Source organism: Anomalospiza imberbis, chromosome 14 (assembly GCF_031753505.1).
Source record: "Anomalospiza imberbis isolate Cuckoo-Finch-1a 21T00152 chromosome 14, ASM3175350v1, whole genome shotgun sequence".
In the NCBI taxonomy this organism is placed as follows: domain Eukaryota; kingdom Metazoa; phylum Chordata; class Aves; order Passeriformes; family Viduidae; genus Anomalospiza; species Anomalospiza imberbis.
Genome location: NC_089694.1, coordinates 7,229,964 through 7,252,151, shown reverse-complemented (window position 1 = coordinate 7,252,151; position 22,188 = coordinate 7,229,964). Strand labels below are relative to the sequence as shown.

The window sequence follows — 22,188 nt, the reverse complement described above, 5'->3', positions numbered from 1 at the left end:
GGATAAAATGTCCCATGGCAGCTGGCACAGCAGGAGCTGGGAGGAAGAGTACTGGCACATAGGCTTCGCTCTGCCAAATCCAACGCTGCCTACCAAAACACCCTTTTCACCCCCAAAATGGACAACATGGGCTTCAGCAAAGAACTGCTAGCAAATGTCTGGCAAATGACCTCCAAGAGCCCTGCTGCTGCAGGCTGGCTCGGCTGCTGCCCAGAGCCCAGAGCCAGGGAATGTCATCTCCCAGCCAGGCATCACCCAGCCAGGCATCTGGGCTGCCTGCCTGCCAAGCCTGCCCCGGCAGATGGTTCCAGCCACGGACCCAATATAGTAACAGAGCCATAATGGATGGCCAGGCATGAAAACTGCCTCCCCCTGTCACTTGATAGCTCTGCCAGTGCCTCGTGCAGCGGTGACGGGTGTGAGGGTACCCTGACACAGGTGAAACCATTGAGCCTAATGCAGCGTGTTCAGCCAAAAGGGCTGCTGTGGTGATGGCCCTGGTTTGCAGATGATGGAAACACTGTGGTGTGAAAGGAATGGCTCATGTTTCCAGTGAATGCAAAACACATCAAGTAGAAATATCACAGACAGGTAGGGCAGCTTGGCGAGCTTCTGCACCTGCCAGCATCTGCCTGCATCTTTCCTTCAGGACTGTTTTTCCCTAGGAAAGCATATGCTACCGTTGCCACTGACAATTACAATCTCCAGAGTGTGTTGCTTTGTTTAATTTTTTAAAGCATCTTCAGTGTGGGGAAGAAGGTGCCAATAGATGCAGTAGACTGGCTGTCTCCAAAATATGACAGGATTTCTTAAAGGGAGAGATGTTTGAGTCAAGCCCAAACTGTTGACTCACTGCAAGGCAAAGCATAAGAGGCTGTGATTCCACAGACAAGTCTCCTTTACCTTGGCTCCCAAATCTCTCCTTCTCTGCAGTACCAACCATTTCATTCTCACAGGTATTTGCACCTGAAATGTAGAAGAACTGTCTAATTTCATCCCAAACACTTCCTGGAACACCAAAAGCTCTGCTCACCTCAGCCTGCAGTTACCTGTTTTTTTCATGCAAACAGCTCATATTACAAACACACCTCTGCCTCCCCAAATTCAACACCTGAAACCATCCATTGGGTTACATGGCACAAACAGCCGCAACTGCACGGATAAAGCCGAGATTCCCAACATTCTGCTTCTCCAAAACACCTTAAACTCTTCCAAACACCTAGCCAAGCATGGTTTCATCTCATCAGGGAGGTTTTGCCCTCTGGCTTATTACCATTAAAATCCTGGAGCACCAACAGGTTTGCCAGTTGTCTTCTTGCACAACGAGCTGCAACAGCCCAGCCGTAGGTGCGGCCGCGCCGGTGTGTAATTAAAGCGCTGAGCCAGGGCTGGCCGTGGTGCTTGTGTTGGCACAGATCACTGAGATGGATGTGCAGCATGTGCATGGTCTTGTGCCTCTGCTTTTCCACCTCTGCCACAGCAATTTAGGAGGTGCGGCTCTTGGCAATATGGATTTGGAAAAAAAAAAAGAAGAAAAAATCCAGCTCAACATCACCCTGCTGCCATCGGCAATATGGCCAAGAGAGCCTGGCATGGCTCAGCAGCAAGGGGTAAAACCAACTTCCTGGGCAGAAACCCAAAGGAATCAGGTTTGGGATTGCTGATTTGCAAACCAAGACTTTTCTTGCCCTTGCCAGTCTGCCACCTCTCTGCTGGTGTGCCACTGATGGCCCGTGGCCTGCAGCACGTGTTCAACAGCAGCCCAGAGAACACAGGTACCACAGGCACCACCACAAACCCAGGACCGACGGGAGAGCGAGTGCCCCTAGGATCAATGCTCTCTGGAAGGCAGCAGTAAATTGATGTGGGGGGACCCAGAGGTGAGGAAGGTCCATCTCAGTCCCACGCCAGAGGTGTAACCAGGTGCTGTTTGGGGTACATGAGGCACTGAGCTCTGTGAGGCAGCCACTGTGCACACCCTGGCTCCCCAGCCTCCAGTACTACCACAAAAGTCTCTCCACACACGTCCACAGGTTTTTGAAGGGATAAAACACCCTCAAAACCCAACACTGTGTACAGGCAGAGGGGCTGCACCATGACCCCAATTCCCGCAACTACTCCTTCCCCCAACCTTGGCCAGAGGCTGGTGGCAAGGAAGGGCCATAATTTATGACCTGGGCCTATGTTTACTTTGAAAATGTACTCGTTACATTCTTCTTTGGTCCTTGGTTTGTTCTAGATCTACCCCGAAGAGAATCTGGCATCTGCAATTGCACTCCTCGTTTTCCCCTTGGCAGAGCGTGAAAGAGTTTCTGAACTGCACTCATGGAGAGGAGCCACAAAAATGTGTTTAGCAAAATGCACTCATGTAATCTATTAAAAATTAACAAATCTCATTAGCATTATTAATTGGAAGTGCTGGAGTCCTTGTACTTTGCTGATGAAGCAGCATTACCCTGGTCTGATATCCAGAACAAGAGTTGCTACCTAAAAGCTTAGAAGAAAAGCACTGAAAAATAGGGAGCTAAACACGTACAGCCAAAAGCATTTACAAAGACAGGAGTCAAGAAATAAAAAGAGGAATAGCTGTAAACAGAAGAGTACGAATAGAAGTGAAATTATTTAAGTGGCAGCAATATAGGACCAGGTCAAGCACTGGCTCTGCAGACCCCCCAGTATCTCAGCCCACCCAGATGTGGAGTCATTTCTTCTTGCTTGGAGACCTTCAAGATCTAAATCACAAAGAGATCCCTTCTGATCACTCTGCTGTCACCTGAGACATCTCCGTACATTCTTGATTTGGGGAAATAAGGTTCCCAATGATAGCAGAGCAAAATTAAACGCTTCATTTTCCCTCTAATGACAGAAAACAACATACTCCCATCTAACTGAAATTTTCTCCTTCATGTTTTCTTCCCCAAAAGCTCTTGGATATGACCAGGAGAGGAAGCTCTTTCTTGCTACATGCTGGCCTTCAACTCTCTAAGCTCAGGACATTCAGGTATTAGCAGGACCTGACAAAAAGCAGTCCTACGGGGAATGCAATGGTCGCTGCCTTCCAGATGTTAGCCACTAAAAGCAGCTCTCAAGGCAGGAGGCTATTTCTCAGTGCTTGATTGGAAAGCTCATGGTGGTGCTATGGCACCCAGGAACATCTGACACCTTCCTTTGTGACTCACTGTGTGTGGAAACCAGCCCTGAAAGTGCCCAGGCCACAGAGACCAGGGGTTTGTGGCATTCCTTCTTCAAGCAGGCAACCCGGAACGTGCCTCTTCAGTCAGAAGGGACAAGGACTTTGTGCAACGTCTACACTCAGTGAAAAATCCCTGGACATCCACCAGGCTACAACTCGTGATGCCAAGGGGAATATCTTGAGTGAGATTTCAGGTCAAAACCCAAGAATCTGGGCATGGACATACCTGCTCAGCCCACAGCAGAGCTGGCAGGTAGGATCAGGCATGGTGGTACTCCATGCTCCTCTGCTCAGGCTGCCTCTGTTCCTGGAGAAACTTCCTGAGGGTTTGTGCTCTGACACTGCCCAGGGTCACCGGCATGGATGGACAGCCAGCTCCCCCTGTCCATGCCAGGGGAATGTCTGCACAGAGCAGGAGCTGAGGTGAGAGAGCTGCCAAGGGAAGGGAGCCAAGTGGCAACAGCATCGCCTGGCTTTTCTCATTGTGTTAACCTGCATAAATAAACAAATAAAAAAATAATCCTGGACCTGCATTAATACGAAATTAAAGTGACTTCAGCCTATAAAAATGGGATAATGCAGAAGGTCCTGGGAAGCATCACCGTACCCAACTTTTCCACTTTATATAGAAGAAGTTTTGGGTTCATTGGCTGGAACGTTTTAACAGCTTCAGGACGTCTTCCCTGCACTGGAAGCAGCCCCAGGAACAGCCTCTGCAGTCTGACTCCAGGACTTGGCTTTGCACTGCGTGGCACTGAAGAAAGACCCAAATTAAGCCCAGCTGCTCACTGGGTGCCTGTAACATCTGACACAAACCCTGGCTGATTTCTGCTCCCTGCCTCCCTCCCAGGCCGAGAGCAAACCCTGACCCCACAGCACTGGTGGAATGATGGTGCTAAAAGCTGGATCTGAATGGTGGTGGCAGTTCCAATGGGAATCCCAGTGTATCCCTGCTGAGCACCAGGACGCTGTGGCTGCAGTGCTTGGGCTGTGCTGAACCTCTGCCATCACACTTCCACTTTCCTGGGGGCCAAGGGCCTCCCTGTCCTGCTTGGGACCATGCTGGAGCTCAAGGAGACCACCTGAACTGCTCCCATTCCAGAAGGAGGGAGCAAGGGATGGAGGGGATTGGCCCTGGGCTTGTGCCTGGCATCTCTCCGGGTCAGCTGGTACAGCCACAAGAAGGTGCACTGCTCATGTGGGAGAATCCAAACTGTTCTGGGGACACCTCCATTGACCCAGCAAGCAGTGAAACAAGGAGGTGACAACTCAGTAGGGCTCCAAGGTCCAAGCCCACAATGCCTCCTTCTCCATCCTATCTGAAGCAATCATGGCTCTCTCTCAGGAATGTCACAATCATAGTGGAAAATCAAAATAAAAAGGCTTTGTAATCCAGTTTGTAAATCCCTTCAAAATCACAAAATCCCCTCTAAAATGGATTACAGAGATTAGAGATAAGAGCTTCTTAGAAATCAAGTATTGCATTTCTGCCTCCCCCATCTCTTCACTGCCTCAGAAAAAAAGAGTCTTGCTTGTGCCCCCCACTTCACCTCACTCCTTCCCAGCCATCATCCCAGGCCTGGGGAGCAAAAGCAGATCCCTCCAGCCCCTAAAAACAGCAGAGCTGTTTCTACCTGACTTTGCCATAAGCAGTATTTTGTGCACAATCTGCTGCATATACCTGAGCCTGTGGACGACGTGGGATGACTGCCAGGCTTCTGCAAGTGTTTTGGTCCACCCCTACTCCAAACAGGCTCCACGTGGTCGTGCAATGTGCTGCCATGGGTTTGTGAGTCGCAGGACTTGCACCCAATCCTGCGGGCGCCCAGCAGAAAAACATCCTCTTAAATCAGGGTGGTCTTCTAAAAATCACCCATGTGCCAGTGGTGACAATGCTACCAAGAAGAGAAAGGTCAAACACCCATGTGGGGATGATATAAAGTTATTTAGCAGCCATGCCATTATTATTTTGATAGATTAAAATCATCATTGTGTTTAATATTTTTGACTCAAGTATCCATAGTCGAAGCTGGTAGGACAATTTTCTGTTGGGAATTTTTATTTTGTGAGAGTTTTTGTCCTTTCCTTCTTATTTGGAACAACAAGAAAAAGGGATTGCAATATTAGCATTCCCAGCAGAGCACACATTCAAGTTCCTGACCTGTTATTGCTCAAGGACTTCTGCAGCTGCAGATGCCTGTTTGGAGCTACAGTTAGGTCACTTTGAATGATGCTCATAGAATAAGGATCAAAACACTCACAGCTTGATCAAAAGGACATTTTATGAACATTGCAGCCTGAGTTAAGTGCTGATGTGAATACTTTGGTTCGCCCTTATATTACCTCTGCTTGGTTCTAATAAAATTAACACCCTTTTAAATAATGCACTCTTATTTTATTTGTTTCATGGTTTTGTGCCTTATGGCTTTGAAAACACATTCTCAAAACCCTTCCATCACACTAGGAATGTTTAGCTGTGTTGGGATCTGCAAATCAACATCTTTGTACAGAGGAATAATAAGGGTTGCACCTTTGTATCATTGTTCCACCTGCTCTAAACTGGATTTATCCACCAAAGGTTGGGGTTTTCTTCTGCCCATAAAAGAGGGTAACCAGTCACACTCTTTCTTTTCGCAGGAAGAATTAGTACCTGTAAATAAACAACTAAAAACTGAACTACAAGCACCATCAGCATGAATTCTCCTTTGTAAAGAGACAACAGAAAAAACAAAGCAGGGGAAAATCCAGTCTCTCCTCTGCATTTCACTTGCACGTTAGAGGCAAAATGAACTTACCAGTCCAGGACAGGGGACGTCTTATTGGTGCAATACAGCTGCTGAACTGTTCTTTAGAGATATTCATCTCAAAAGCCAGAACAGAAAGAGCATTTTCCCTCCTTTTATTTATTTATCTTTTTTTTTTGTGCCAACTCACCTTAGCTGAAAAGCACATTGAGATTGTAATTATGGGAAGGCCTCATCTAGTAGATTTGTAAACTCAGCTATCGGCTTGAATTACTGGAATTAGCAAGGCTAATTTAATGTCACTGTTCAAAATAGCTCAGATTTGGAATTTCTTAATGGCCTTAGGAAAAGGAGTCTTTATGCATACTGCAATCTAGGCTTCATTCTTAGACTAAATTCCTTCTCATAGATTTTGTGAATGCCCTGTTTTGTAGCCAACACAAACTCTGTCCAGTAAAATAATGTAAGGACTCAGAATGAAAAGAGATTAGCTGTTCCCTGCTCCTGTTATTTTAAAGCAGAAATAACTTTGGCTTCTACTGATTCATAGACAAAGCTTGAAATGCAAAGCATGCTCAACTCCAGAGTCAGCATGAAAAGGACCTTAAAATATTCCCGAGTGCAAGTAATGGACTTATTAGAGGGATGAAAAGAGGCACTTTTCACAGAATCCCAAGCTCTTTAGTCCTGTCATATCAATAATCTTGCTTAAGAATTTCATTCCATTTACATTTCTTTCCCTTCCAAATATCCTGCCTGACTCCTATGAAATACATCATTTACACTTTTAAAGTGTTAATTCATTTCTGTTAATGCTTGGTGGTGTAAAATGTCTGGATCACCCAGAGCGTGAGCGATGGTGTCACGAGGGGGTGGGACAGGCAGCAATTCTGTGAGTTACACACCTGAAAACTGATAAATGAGGAGGGGAATTTTAAAGACTTGCTTAAAAGCATCTTCTTTAAATAATGGCAATTGATTGTGCTGGAACTTGACATACCTGCAATCTGTTGCATTCTCCTTTATGTTCATGTTTAACACCCACAAAAACAATGCTAACGGTAAGGGAAGAAAAAGTTTTATAGATATCAGGAAGGAAATTTGCCTAGCTCTCCTAAGCTACCAAAATGTATCAATTTTTAACCCTGTTTGCCTAGACTTTGAAAGATGGTTTACTCTAAAACCAGCCCAAAGCAACTAGTGACAATTTTCCCTCTTTGTTTGAAGAAATTGCTGAAAAACAAAGGGAATTCGGGAACAAATCACAAAGGTCTGTGTGGGCATAGCAGGGAAGGAGACAGAGATGCCTCCTTTTTAAGGAGTGAGGGGACTTTTTTTTCCCATTTGGCTCCATGCCCACAGGACAATTTGCACTGACAGGGGACTGTCAGCACGGAGGGGAAACAACATGTTTTGGGCTACATCTGCCCATGGCCCTCCACAAGATAGCACCAGCAGAGACCAAAAGACCCCCAAACACTGTGACAGGATGAGTGGCCACGCTGACATGGCCTTGCCTGGTGTGTGGTGCTGGCCAGCGATGATTTTCATAGACCAAACCAGATTTCACACTGCCCAAGAGACCCAAGGGTCTCAAAGCACACCACAGGCATTAATTATACCCTCCACTTTGAAGAAATTAATTAAGCACTGAAACCTTCTGGTCCCTGAGAACCAAGCACAAGCCTCCATTCACTAATGGCTAAAACTGAGCTGGGTTGTGTCGATGTTTCAGGAACACTGACAGGAGAGCTGAGAAAAGCGCCTCTGAGTGCCCTGAGCCACACTGAAGCAGCAGAATCCTCCCCCCAGGATACTTCTAATTCCTCTGGACACGTCCCAGCAAGTCCCCCTGAGAAGGCAGCCATTCCAGGTTTGGCTCTGAATCACTCTTCATGGCAAGGCAGGGAAAGCTGACACACCAGGGAGCTGGAGGATGAGGGGCAGTCCCATCCCACAGCCACCCTTCAGGGCATCCACTCAGTCCCTGTTTCTAAGGACTCCTCAAGAGTCTCTGACATTAGCAGTCATTTTTCCTAATAACGAACTGGACACCCCTGATGAGACACCCACAAAAATTAAGAGGAGCTCCTCACATAATCCTTGTTGCTTCCTTGTGTGCCCCATTCCCAGGTGAGACATCCTCCAGCCCATCCTGCCAGCTTCTCCAGCTGCAAGAGATGTCCTCAGCAGTCCCATGGGAAGCAGACCAAGGGGCAGGCACCCCAACATGCAGGGGTGCTCCAAGATGCTCCAGAAACCACCCTCACTTAAGAGTTTGCTGAGCTGGCATCCACTGGAACAAATCCACACAGTGTGACACGGCCTCCGTCACTCTCCTGCAATGTTCTAGTAAAGAAACAAAACCCAGGCGCAGAGGCTCCTGATTCCCCTGTTTTGCTCCACTCAGGCTTGCTGGATGCCTCCCCATCTTTCCATCTGCCTGGATGATTTCCTCTCAGAAGCTGGATGAGCCATTTGCCCAGGGCACTCACAATGGATTTAGAGGAGCAGCCTGCCAACCCACAAACATCTGCTGTCACTATTTCTTTTGCAACAAATGCCTGGATAAAATAGGTGACAAGTGCATTAAAAAAATATGATACCTGTGCTGCGGAGAGCTGGAAGGCAAAGGGGGATTGCCAGCCCCTGCAGCTAACAAAAAGTGGTGGCTGTGCTGGAGCTGTGGCCTGGGAAACCCATTAAGGCCACATGGGGTGTCAAACTGTAACAGGAGTGCTGGGCTTGCAGGGCAAGCAGGAGCTGGGCAGGAAGCAAATTCAGAGAGACCAGGAACAGCAGGAGTTTCTCAGCACATGCCTGCCTTTACCCTCCCAAAAACTGGGAGGAGCAGGTGAACAGGCACAGCTGAGCTGCAGGCCAAGCAGAGGCAGAGGCAGAACCCCCCCTGCATCCCATCCTGCTGTGGGGAGATGCCCAGAGAGGGATTCCTCAGAGCAGGGCTTGCTCTAGGGGCTGTGTCTGTTAGCTCTGCTTTAGGGTCAGTGCCATCCTGCAGCCATCCTGTCTCTCAGTGTAGGTTTCAATGGGATTGAGGGGATTTAGGAGCCTCCAGGCAATCCCATATAGTGGTCCCAGTTACCCTGTATCCTGCATAACAGAAGCTGGCTAAGTATTTTTACAGACAGGTTTCTGCTCCTTAATGTATGCAACTGGTCAGGGTGAACCTTAGTTATTAGCAACCAAAACCAGGCTCTAACCTCTTGATTTCCAGCCCAAGCACAGCAGTCATTTTTGTTCAGTGTGTAGCAATACTGCCTTGCTATGTCCTTATTTTGGGATTGTTTTGGGTACACAGAACCATTTTTCTTTTTTCCACATTTTCTAATGAGTTCTGGCGGTAGGAAGTTGTTTGTAAATCACACAAGTATTTGTTTTACTGGAAACATCTGCTTTAACACATTTGTCTTTTTAAAAAGGCCAATTTTTTTTAAACAAAGGTATTAAGCTGCAATGTAAATTGGGCACATCTGTTTATGAGTCACTGCAATAGCACTGCCTCTAGTGCAGCAGATCACATGGATCTCCAGGGGCCTGATCCAGACAATTAGAAACTCACAGCTTGCCCTGCTCCCTTTTCCAGCACTCCTCTTCCGAGAGCACTTCTGCCTGCTTTAATAAATTAAGGCCACTAAATAAGAGAGACCTATTTAGTGTCTGCTAATAATATTAGGTGTCTGGCCCAGCAGACACTTAAGTATTCAACAAGAGACTTAAGCTGGTGCTCAAGTCCACAGGCACCCGAGGGCCAAGTCCGGTGGAATTATTTATAGCTGGGAACCCCAGGTTGCACCAGACCCACTCTGCCCATGGTGCTGCACCCCCTCTGCTGCCTTCAGCTGCTCAGGGCTGCCACAAAAAAGCATTTAGAGAAGGCAAATGGAGGGAAAGACATCAGCTGAACCTCCAAGATCAAAACCTGGCCCACCAGCTGGTATTTAGCCACTGAAAACAAGGTCAGCACTGGGGGACCAGCCTGAGGCCCAGGAAAAACCATTCAGCTCTGGTAACTGCAGTGGCTGGGGAGCATCCCCGATGATTCTGGAGTAAATAAAGCCAGTGAGGGGTGGGAAGGGCAAATCCAAACCAGCAAGGAGATGCCTGGAGAGGGCAGATTCAGCACCTCCATCCCCACAAGAGCTGCCAGACTCCAACTGTCCAGGGCAAAGCTTTCTGTCACCAAAGCCCACACCTAAATAAAGCTACAAGAGTCAGGAAGGGACACAGAAGGTGATGGTGCATCAGATGCTCCCTGAGAACAGACACTGGAGCACAAGTGGGGAAGTTTGCTTCTACAGGGAAGGGGAGAGCGTTTTGGGTATAAATGTATTCTTTCACATTCTCTGCAGATGCTTTTGCAGTGATTTAAGTGGACAAGAGAGGAGATACTGCAGGCTGTGTTCTGTGATGACTTTGGGGAGCACACAACCTATTTTTTTAATTTAGTTTTTACTGGAATGATCTACAGAGAACCAGAAGAGGACAAGCAAACATACCAAAGCTGCAGAGCAGCCGGCAGAGAGATATCAAGGAGACAGAGGATATTACTCAGATTCTGATAATAACCACCAGCTCCCACCTGCCAACTGCAGGCTGTCTGACACAAAAAACTCCAAAAACAGGCTGGAGCAGATGTCTGCCTCCCCGTGCAGGAAGTGTCTCCAGTATCCATGAGACAGAAGCAAAATAGCTTAGAGTCCAGCAATTTTTCAGACTCGAGATACTGAATTCTAACAGGAAGGAGGGAGGAAAAAAACAGTAAAGCAAAAGGATGTGTCTCACATTGCAGTTGTAATTTACATTTTAGAAATCCTGCTGGGACCTCTGCACTGGACTGAAGCAGTGACAGATGCCCTGGCAATCTGTCCAGCTGCCAAACCTGATGCTCAGCAGCCAGCAGTACCTGCCACTGCAAAACATCCATCCCTACACATCACAGAACCACCAAGGGATGCAGCAGCACCGTGGGCACTCAGTGGTGCACAGGGTCCCTCAGCACTCAGCAAAGAGTCAGCCCCAAGGCACCAGCTCCCACCTGCTTGGAGATGGGATACACAGAAAGGGCCCTCCAAGGAAGGAAGGTGGGAAAGGGAAGGTGCTGCTGGGTTTGTATTCAAGCTCTGTGCTGGGCACAGGCCCAGCCTCCTACAGGAGGGAAGGGCAGAGCATCATCCCAGGTCCCACGGGAACAGGGAGCAAGATGTCATTGAGAGCCCCAAATATCACTGAAGACACTTTCTGAAACAACAGAAGCTGGTCAACATGCCAGATTTCCATTCCCATAAAAGAGGGGGAATGTGCTACTGCTCCAAAGCAGAACAAAAGCAAAACGTGTCCAAATTTTTGTTGTTTAAATTTTTTTTAAAAAAATTAAAGGCAAGTTGACATACCATTCCAACAAAGTCCAATCAATTAATTTGTTTTTGGGTTTTTTTTTCCCTGTTGTATAATTAAAAATGTAATTTCAAGCAGACTTTTAGACAAGAAGCTGCTGTGGAGTGAAAGCAGACAGCATTACCTTGTGCTTCAGGCTGCCGCTGATTCACTTCCCTGCTACAAGAGCAGAGGAAGATGTTTCAGTTTATTCCAAAACAAGAAAATCCCATCCAAAACTCTAACACACTTCACTGCCTCCCAGTTCCAGCAGAGGCAGTTTGCAACACAAAGTCTCCCATTAGAAAGTTTCTGGCTTGCCCTAAAAGCAACATGAGAGGAGATTAAATTTTGAAGCCAGGGCACTTTTGCCCCAGAAAAGCTGGCAAATCCTGCAGACTCCAGAACCACTTGGTTTCCTGAAATTTGTTCCTGGGGAAGAAACCCATCTGGGTCCTCCTTGGAGCTGTGAGAGCCCCAGGGCAGGAATGCAGGGAGAAGGCAGAGCACAGAAGGTGGCAGGCATGCCGTGGGAAGGAGGACACCCCTCCTCTGGCTCACAGCTCATCCATCCCAGCACGAGGGGTCAGGGATCTGCTGCAGATACACCTGGGAATCAGGGGAGCCTGTGCTCAGGCAAACACACCTGGTTCAGTTCATGTTACTGCTGGTGTCAGCCCCAGCAGATGTGTGTGCACAGCTCAGGGCTAATGCACAACAGCCGAGGAGAGCTCCTGCCTGACAGATGATGGATCCCCTGTTTCTGGAGCACACGGAGCAGTGTTGACTCAGTAATTGATCCTGTCCTGGTAATGCACCGACTGATGAGTGATTTGCAGGCCAGACCCAAATTTGTACTATTTTCACTTGCAAAGCAAGGGGTGAGAAGAGAAAAAGAAATGAGGATTAAAACACCAGGATCCTAGGAGGTTTCTCTGGAGAAGCATCCTTCTTCCCCTTTCCAATACCTTTTTGGCAAGAACTAAAAAAGAGGCTGCTTTCTGGGCAGGTCTGTGCTTCTTTCTTCTGGAGACCAACAGCAACCAGCAACAGGCTCTGTGGTCAGGTCTGTGCACAAGTCCAGCATGGGCTGTCCACTGATTTAATCTTGAAAACCTCATCTCAAGTAATGCCTCTTCCTCCATCCGGGTTACATCCAGATCCCAACATTTTCCAGATATTTAACTCAGAGCTTCATTTCATCAGGCTTGATTATTTCATAGACACATTTATGTAGACACAGATACATTTATATTTATGGAAAGATGTAAAAACTAATTTTCAAAACGCAGTGCTGCTGTCTGCAGCATGCAGGGACTTGTTGGATCCAGGCAGGGAGATACTGCCATGCAGAGTCTCACTCAACCACATCTAAGCAAACACCAGCTCCCCAGAGCTCCTGGCTGCTGCCACAATGCAATGCTGCAACTCGCACTGCCAGGTCATTGCCACAATAACCACCTGCACAAAAACAAACACATCTGTTCAAATTCGAAGAGGGGGACGCATTTGAACAAACACATTTGTTCAAATTTGAAGAGGGGAACCCAGAGGTCAGGCTTTTTAAGGCAGCCTGGAGAATTTGAGCATTCCCCATCTTCTTCCACACAGGGCTCAAAAAGTGCTCTGAAAGTTGCATCCAAAATGAGGGTTTGTACCCAAAGTGAGGGTTTCCATGATCCACCTGACATACCATCTGTTCTCCTGGACACTTTCAGGACAAGAGGATGGACAGCAGAGCAGCAGCCACAGCTGAGAGACCAGGGCCTCCTCCTATGCACTTTCAGTGAGACAGGGCCACCTGGCCCAACATTCATTGACACAGCTGTACTTGCCCAAGACACCTTTTGGGCAGACGTGTTTCATAGTCCTTGATGGACCTTGATTCTGTGAGCTTGTCTCCTTTTGTCATTGAAAGGGACCTTAAAGATGATCTAGTTCCACCACACTTGCCATGGACAGGGACCTTCCACTGGAGCAGGCTGCTCAGACCCCCATCCAAGCTGGCCTTGAGCACATTTTCTGGGAACAGGAGCTGCAGCAGGCACGGGGCAGGAGAGGGATGGCCCAGCCCTGTGCCCACAGGACATCCTGTGATGTTTGACAGCTCAGTGCTGGCACACTGACACAAGTGCTGGGCACACACACCAGCCAGGACAGCTGGGACACACTCCAGGGCCAGAGCCCTCTCCCACAACTCTCAGCAGGGCTGTGCCCAACAGCCTCATTTATTACATCCCCATAATCTCTCTTATCAGCTTACCTGCAGTAAGGCATTAGTAAAAGCCAAGCCACTCATGAAAGGGACACCCTCTCCTATGTGAAAAGTCAATCAACATGTTATATTGTTATCAGGCTCGCAGACAAACCTCTCTTTGTACAACAAAATGTGCAGATACAAGTGCCCTGACTATCAGTGTAAGGTTATCTTGTTGGGCCTTTAGCAAGTAGCACCTGATCTGCTTCTGTCTGAAATATACCTTTATTGTTGTCCCTTAAAAAGAAAACCAGTTAAATTATTTTGCCTCTCCACAAGGAAAAACAGGGAAAAAAAAAAAAAAAAAAAAAAAAAAAAGCAAGGCTGTATCCAAGTCAGGAATTGTGTTTCCCAACTTCATCAGAATTCATGTCTTTTCAGCCACAAAAAACAGATTCATCACCCTTTAAGGATAAATATGGCCATCATTATTGCAACTGGGCACATTTTTGCATACTTGAAATTGTTTTGAGGTGTTCAGTCATGTAAGATGCTGCACTCAGTAACAATTTAAAGAAACATTAGCTCCCAAATTACACTGTTGAAAAGTATCTCCTTAGACACCCTGGCATAGTACAAACTGTTATTCAAACTTGCAGGCTAACTAGAGGGTGAGCCTTTTGCCAGCAGACTGGCATTATAAACATCTGGGAGTGATGAGCAGTCCCAGATTCCCAAAGACCTTGGCACATTTTTGTGTGTTATAGCAGCGGCACCATCTCATCTGACCTTTTGTATGTTTCCAGCCCTTCAGCCTCACCCAGTCACCCCACACTGAGCCCAGCCAGACCTTCCAAAAGAAGGATTTAGACCAGCTCACACTGGGAATGTGATGCATCATGTGATTTATGAATATCCCCTCCGCTGATTCAGCTTTTTAAAAAATGGTACATCATTCTTTGCTTTGGGTCAGAATGGACTGAGGCAGAGGAAGTCCTAGAAATACCACATACAAATTGCTCAGAGGGACTTGGATCTGTAAGCACAACACTGAAACAGTTAAAAAAAAAAAAAACAAACATTTTAAAAATGGAGTGAAATTGAAACAAACAAAAAAGATAGAACCATGGGATTAGTATGTCCAGTGGATTTACTTGCTGCTTCCATAGATGTTTTTTGCATATATGTAGTTTTTATCAAAGCACAAATTCTGATAGATGACATCCTACTTCTTTAGTTATGGAATTAGTGTTTCTTTGGAGGAACTCAGGGCACAGAGATCACAAGACCCCTTCCAAATGCACACACTGTGTACAGTGTGAGGCCTGCAAGAGTCACAGCAGCACAGCCAGCTGAAGGATGCTATGAGCAAGTCCTTCTCCAAACACCACCAATAATTTTCTCAGTCTGTCAATAAAAAAAAATCATTTTTTTGCTGACGTCAGAAGTAAATTAATGAACTTGCCACCCAATTAGAGGGTCAGTCAACTGCTACATGTGACTCCATCTCCATCTTTTAGCTTTTATTTAGACAATGATGATGAATTCTTGACTTTAAACCAGACCCTCATTAAAAGAAAAACTCAATAAACACAAACATTTGAAATAGAAAAGCAATAATCAGACTACTGCACGGTTTTAGTCAGTACAATTCCAGCTCTTCCATCAGGAAAATGTGACATTTGGCCTTGTCATCTTTTCACCCTGGGACAGGATGAGTGTCTTGTAAAACAGCATGTTTCTGCTATCCTTGCTTCAGTCAAGCATTCAACAGCACTCTCCTTGGAGAGGAAAAAAAAAGTAAAAAATAAGAGTAATTTTCTGCTACTAAAATGATAGCTAGAAGCCCTAAAGCTTTCAGCAGATAGAAAACCCCATGGGAAGGATGCTGTGTCAATCCAAGCCACCTCACCCAGTGCCTGAGCCAAGGACAGGCCAGCCCTGCTGGAGGCTGAGCAGAGCCACGCACAGGAAATATTGGTACTGCACACGTGATATTTGTCAGCAGGACCATCCAAGCCTGCAGGCTGTTCATCAGGATGGGACAACAGCCACGTGGCCCTGCACTGTCAGCAAAGCCCACACAGATGAGGATATCTCCCACCTGTGGAAGGAGTATTTTAGAAGTCATTCGGGTATTTGAGAACACCTGTATCAGCAGAGGGATGAACAGCCCGAGACCCAGCAGTAAATGGAGCAGAGCAGCATCAGCAGATACAGGTGCTGGGATAGGGGCACCCTGGAGGCACTGCAGAGCAGGGATCACTGCTCTTTATTCCCATAAGGGGTGGGAATGCATGATCTTGTAAATATTTTAACTGGTGTTCATCTGTCTCCCAGCACACACACGGAGTGAGCCTCGGCAGACTCTGATTGCTATTCCCAGGTTGGGAGCATCCCCTTTTCCAGCACAAATGCTCGTTTCTTAGGAACTTTTCCCACAGAAATGAGCAGCAGAAACCAGGAGGGCAGCACCCAAAGTGACCTTGTCTGGCCTCCCCCTCTGCCATTCACCTTGACAGGGAAACCCCCTGGTACCTGCTAGACCCCCAAAATGAGCAGCCTCAGGGAGGGAGCTTGGATTGATGGAACCTTCCTGAAATAAACCCAGGAGAGGACAGGGGGAGGGGAGGAAGGTCACCAAAGGCTGAGCTGTAGGACCATCTACAGCACTCTAAGACATGGAATGCTTTTCTGGGCATTGGGAGCTGTTTGAAAGCAGAACAGGATGAAAGTTGCAACTCACAGGGTTTCAGAGCAGCTTCCAAAAACGTGGTCCAAGACAGAGAACACAGGGGTCCCACTGTGTGCCCACACAGGGCACAGCCACCACACACATACGGAGACATCCCCTGCCCTGTGACACGCATCCCAAATTCCCACTTGGAAGCAACTACACCTTTGTAACATGGAAAAAGGGGCTACCAACAAACAGCCTTTCCACCTGGGAAAACACCCCACTTGGCCAGCCCAGAGGCAATAATCAAGTCTGCAATTTGATGATGAGAGCACTCAGAAAAAATCTCTGCCAAGAGGATAAATCAGTGGCAAAGCAAACCAGAAGTCACTAAAGAGTTACAGATCTGGGTAGGTCAAGGGGCAGACTGCTGATTCTTCAAAAAGCACCTAGGTATGGCATGAATTGCTGGAAACCCACAAAGGGTCTGGCAGCAAATGGGCAGGGTGCAGGAAAACGTGGGGCTTCCTTGGGAGCTTAGAAATAGCCAAGGGACAGCTGAGAGCAAAACTAACTGCAGGTTATTGCAGCAGGAGCAGCCAGGCAGGGGAGCTGTTTTACACACACAAACTTCCAGAGTCATCTTTATACATTTTTATTGCACACATCTATCCTTACATATCTCATGGGATGAGGCCAACTTCCCTTCCCAGGACAAACTATTTCTACTTAATTCTGCCAAATCCATCTGTTCCCAAGACAACTTTTGTTGCTGCCTAACACAGATATTTTGGAAGAATAAATCTTCCCCTCAAACTCCCAACCCCTTCCCCAAGTTGCTGGATTGTTCAGAATGTTGTCTGGGTGTTTCAGCTACTAAAACAGGTATTTTCCTCCCAGCAAAGCTTGTGAGAAGTCCAGGGGCACAGGTGAGCTGGACCAAACCATCTTTGCAAAGCCCTGAAACGCCTGCACCTCCTCTCCCCCAGCATTTAATAAAGCCCACACCTAGCACAGACAGGAGCCTGCCCAGCATCCATATTTTAATTTCAAGCTCCCTGGAAACGACCTCTCTGGTTCCAAGTGGCATCTGGAGTGAGCACACCCGAGGTGAGCTAATTAATGGGTGGCTGGCTGGAGCATCAGCAAAGCACCAGCCACCCTGGGCTGTTTTTCCTTTGGGTGCCTGGTTGGTGCAGGATAGCTGATCCCAGCAGGCTGTGAGCACATGTCTGCATCACACAGCCTGGAAGACATTTGCACTGACTCATAACTTGGGGGGAAATACTATAATTCATTTGCAGACAGGCTTTGCCATTGGAGTGGCACAAATATATGTGTGTGTACGTACAGAGCTCTATTTTTAGAGCTGCATGGCCAGGGTGCCGGCTCCATGGGTACTCCATTGACAAACAGGATGCACTCTTCTCAGAGCTGGGAGGTTTTCAGCCCTCCCCCTTATTGTAAACATCATCTGCCTTCAAAACCCTTAATGTGTTGCAGATGTGACAAACAATAAAAGACCTATCATGAAAAAAAGCCTGCCATCTCCATGTTTCCCACTGGGGCAACATAATAATGAATTTATTAGCATATAGGGCTCACCAACATATGTTTATAGTCACTCACAAACTTTTGACTTGACAGTTTACAAGTATGTTTAAATCATTAAAGTTTAGGTTGACTGTCCAGTTACTACAGGCTCATTATAAATAGGAAACAAAGGTTACATTTTATACAACAGGCGATAAATCAAAACTAGTCTGTATTTTAGACTGACTTTTTTTTCCCCCTCTTTTGCTCTTTTTTTATCTCCTTATTTTCAAGACCTTCTGAGGGGACATCTTGGTGATGCCAGTGCTCAGCAGATGTTTGCAGGTAGCTGGCAGGACCAGTGGCACCCACGCCGGGGAGCAGGAGAAAATCCCACTGCCTCAGAGAGATGCAAAGACCTCAGAGGTGGCAAACTCTGCCAATGTTTTCACTCAACCAACAGCCAAAATTGGTGCCAGCCCAAGACACTCACCTCTCCTCCTCCTCAAGGCATCACCAAGTCCATCTGCAAGGCTTGGGAAACCCTTTGGAAGGGAGGAGTTCCCCACTGCCAATTTCCTCAAGCTGATCAAAGCACCTGAGAAAAGGAGGGAAAAGCCCCAAACGGTGCCCCCTGACTGCAGACCCCAAGGGTCAGCAGAAGGACTCAAACATGCTCAGCTGAGGGTTTGGGTTTGACCACTGCAGTGCAACACAGCCTGCCATCCATGTTCCTGCCTTAACACTGCAGAGCATCCAGCAGGGGATGAAACCAGGGGCTCAGTAACACAACCCCAGCCACTCCCAGTCCCTTCTGCCTCTATTACAGGGTAACCACCTTGGGAAGGAGAGAGATAAAGCCACATTAAATGTAAAAGCTCATTTTATAAACTATTTCCAGATTTCAAAGCCTGGCATCATTTCAAATCGGCATGCTACCCTAAAATTTAGAATTTGTGGAAGTTGAGGGGGGAATGTGGAACGGTTTCTGGTCCCTTTTATTTCTTGCTATGTACATGTGATATGATGGAAAAAATTAATTGAAAAATACCCTTTCAAAGTAAAAAGAAATATCATTCTCAAAAATGTTGAAAGTGAGTATTTCCACACCATCAGCAACTTTTCCTGGGCTGGTTTCCAACATAAAACTTGAACAGAGTCACAGTTTATATCCAATACCAACCAAACAGGATTCTGTCACTGTCATATCAGCTTCACCTCTCTGCTCTAAAGCAAAACAGAAAAAAAGAGCACAAGGCATGAGCAAGCAAGGAAGAAAGTCTCCCTGACAGCACAGCTCATGCTCTCTGAGCTCAGTCAGCGCCTTAAAACCCTGTTGGACAAACTCCACACTCTCAGCAACCTGAAAGATTTTACCTGCCAGGAACCCCATGCCCCAGAGCCACAACTGCTGTAAAGTTAATATTTACCCATCCCATAGCAAAGGCAGCAGCAAACACCCTCCAGCAGAGCAGGACAAATCCCCCTTTCCTGCTGCATGTTCCTGTACCACAGTGACAAGGGGGCAAGTTACCAGGGAGATCAATACAGTGATTAAACTAGCCCAGAGAGGTACAATAAGGCAGAAAGGATCATATATCTGACTTCAGAGATCACTGATGATAGCGTGGGGAAGGCTTTAAGAGGAAATTAGAAACACATTAAAAATAACATCAAGGTGTGACACAAAGATCACGGAAAATGAAACACGTATCTCTGCTCTCAGCGCAGGACACTGTGAATCACCTGCATTTCTTTAACATAAACTTTGTTATTTAGTTCTTGGATGAAATTAAGTGTGTTTTATCCCTCTCAAAATTCTATGTTTCTCTTTCAGACTTGGAGTGGAGGACTTGAAAAGTCTTTTCTTTCCCTTACTTAGTATCTGAATATATGTATTTTATGCATTTTACATAATGTGTCAATAATCTTTGATATGAGACTGGCATTTAATATTTCAGCTCTCACTTCATTAAGGGTATTTTAATTATCCCAGACCAATGGGAGGGAATTTATAAACATCTGTGCTTCGTTTAGGAGCCCAAATTTGCCTTTTAAACTTCAAAGCTGCAAAGCTGATTTTATCCAGGTTCAGTTGTCTGGTCTCTCGAAGAGCACCGTGTAGCACTGGAACCAGCATCAACTGGGCCAAGCCTCCAGCCCACAGAGCAACATCCAGCACTGCTCATCCTTGCTGGACACAGCCTCCAACAGCTTACACAAGCAAACCAGGGATGCTGCTGAGCTCCACAGAGTGGTCAGTGGGCCTAGGAGAAGGCCCACACCAGCAGCACGTGTGACCGCCCAAGTCACAACTGGTCCTTTGCTTTCTCCTCCCAAGGGGTGACCAGGGGCTGCTTCATTAATAACATCAGGAGTGCCTCAGGGCTGTTTTCAGAGCAACCAAGGACATGACTCACACTGGCAAGCAAAGCAATTTTTAGGCTCCCAAGTACCTAAATGAGTTCTGCAAAATGAGCCTGAGGTATTTGCAAAAAATCATTGGGGGTTTCTAAACCCTACATCAGAAATAACCATCATTTGCTGCAGTCAAACAAGCCTTCCTGACTTTCTGGTGCCCACCAGGAAGACGAGAAACTCATCTCAAATCTCAAGATTGCAGGCAACAGTGGGAAGGAGAGAAGAGGGTGACCCTGGGACCTACATCAGATTTTCAACTTGCCTCAAATCCTCTCCAATGGGCTGCACTCAATACACCCCTACAGAACCAGCCTGGAAAAGCAGAGGCATTTCTCCAGCTGCTGCCTCAACCGGCACCACGGCCAGCCAGCACAATTCTGGGTGTCTGCAGCTCTGGGCTGGGCACGGGGGGTGCCTGCAGCGAGTCCACCTGAGCAGGGAGCAGCTCCCCACACCATCACCTAAACCTATACCCCACAGAGGGGCAGCTGTTGCAGTACCACATCCCATCACCTGCTAAGAACCGGAGCTGGTTCCTCACTCGCAGCTCTCCGTCCCCAGAGCCTCCGCCGCACTCATCTTCATCGTCGCAGTCTCCGCTCTCCTCCTCCTCCTCTGCGGCTTTACCTGGAGCTTTTCGACGGGGCAAAGTCATCCCTCTGAGCAGCTGAAAGACAAGAGGGGCCACAGTCACTCAGCTGCTTCCCTCCACCCTCCTGCTGCTTCATCCTCACTCGCTGCGGGAGCGGGTGACACGGGTGGGACAACATTCAGTGGAGCCAGGAGAGTGGGACAAGACCCCAGCACACTCCTTGTGCCAAAGCACTGAGGAGCTCAGGTTCATTCATGGACAAAGCTGCATAAAAAACTTCAGCGGAAGAAACAAAAGGAGGAGGCAAAACCACATTGAGTCATTCTGCCCTTCAGCTTCTGCCCAGCGAGAATCACATGAGCCCTGCAAGACCCCAGTGTCACCAAAGCTCCGGGGTCAGCTACAAAACACATGTCCAAAGGTAGGCCAGACAGGGGAAAAAGCAGTAGCAAGAGGAGCCTCTGTTCAGGCAATGTCACTACTTTCAGGGACTCTCTCTCCCATTTTAGATGAAACACATGAAAGGAAATGGCAGATCTCTCAGGTCTGTACAGACCCCACAAACATAACCTAAAAATCTCATTTCTCACTCTTGAAGCACAGAGGATGCTAATGAAAGTTTTTGGGGTAGCCAAGTGACACAATGAAAGCATCTTTTAAAGGATGTTTTAAAGCTGGGTCCTAAGTAACAGTGAGAGTTTGCAGATCCCTGAGACAGGGACTTGAATGCCTCCCCTGAGCACGGGGTCAGGACCACTTTCCAAACATGGGTGGGAGCTCCCCACACTCCCATCTCAGCACACAGAGGGATTAGACACATTATAAACTATCAGCTTCCTCTCTTCGCCGACTTTCCTGATTTTGCTGTTGCTGAAAGCAGACAGCTACTCCATCATAAACCCAGATCCCCTTTGAAAAAGTGTGAGTCAGCTAGTTAATATATGCTGAAAATTTCTATCACTGCCACTCTGCTGTTAAAAGCTTCTTGAATTTAATCTCAGCGCTAAGGGAAAAAAAAAAAGAAAGAAAAGGATATAGTAACAGAGAAGATATTACAAAATGGGAGCTTTCCACATGCTTCAGGGGTTTGGTTAGTTCCATCCCTTGCAGCAATATGCATGCCTTGCAAGGCATTTTTTAATATCTGGAATCTAGGTTATATTTTTAAACTATTATGCTAGCCTTAGAAAACAGTTTTTAAAATATTTATCTCCTGAAGTTTATACAGCCTTGGAGGAATGCCTTTGGCATCTGGCTCGCCCTGTCCACAGCAATGTCCACATACCTTAGTGTTTATATTAGAGGAGCATAACGTAATGAAAAACAAATGGCTCCATGTGAGACCCCTTTGGGTTCCCCAGCTGCAGCAGAGCTCTCCCTGGCATGTGCCAAAGTCTGCCTGGTGTGAGAACCATGCTGGCTGAGTCCCACATCCAC

General features: G+C 47.0%; 1 protein-coding gene across 4 annotated transcripts in view; it reads right to left on the bottom strand.

Annotated features, from left to right (window-relative positions):
* GPC3 (glypican 3) overlaps window positions 1-22,188 on the bottom strand; it is a 141,567-nt gene that overhangs the window by 5,176 nt on the left and 114,203 nt on the right. For 2 of the 4 annotated variants that reach the window (XM_068204717.1, XM_068204720.1), the window contains exons 7-8: window positions 20,673-20,826; window positions 18,232-18,336 (exon numbers count right to left, since the gene is read on the bottom strand). In XM_068204717.1, coding sequence (XP_068060818.1) covers window positions 18,232-18,336; window positions 20,673-20,826 — 259 coding nt within the window. Of the gene's footprint in view, window positions 1-14,625; window positions 14,936-18,231; window positions 18,337-20,672; window positions 20,827-22,188 lie in introns of those variants that run through there. The other 2 variants (XM_068204719.1, XM_068204718.1) reach the window with 2 other exon arrangements.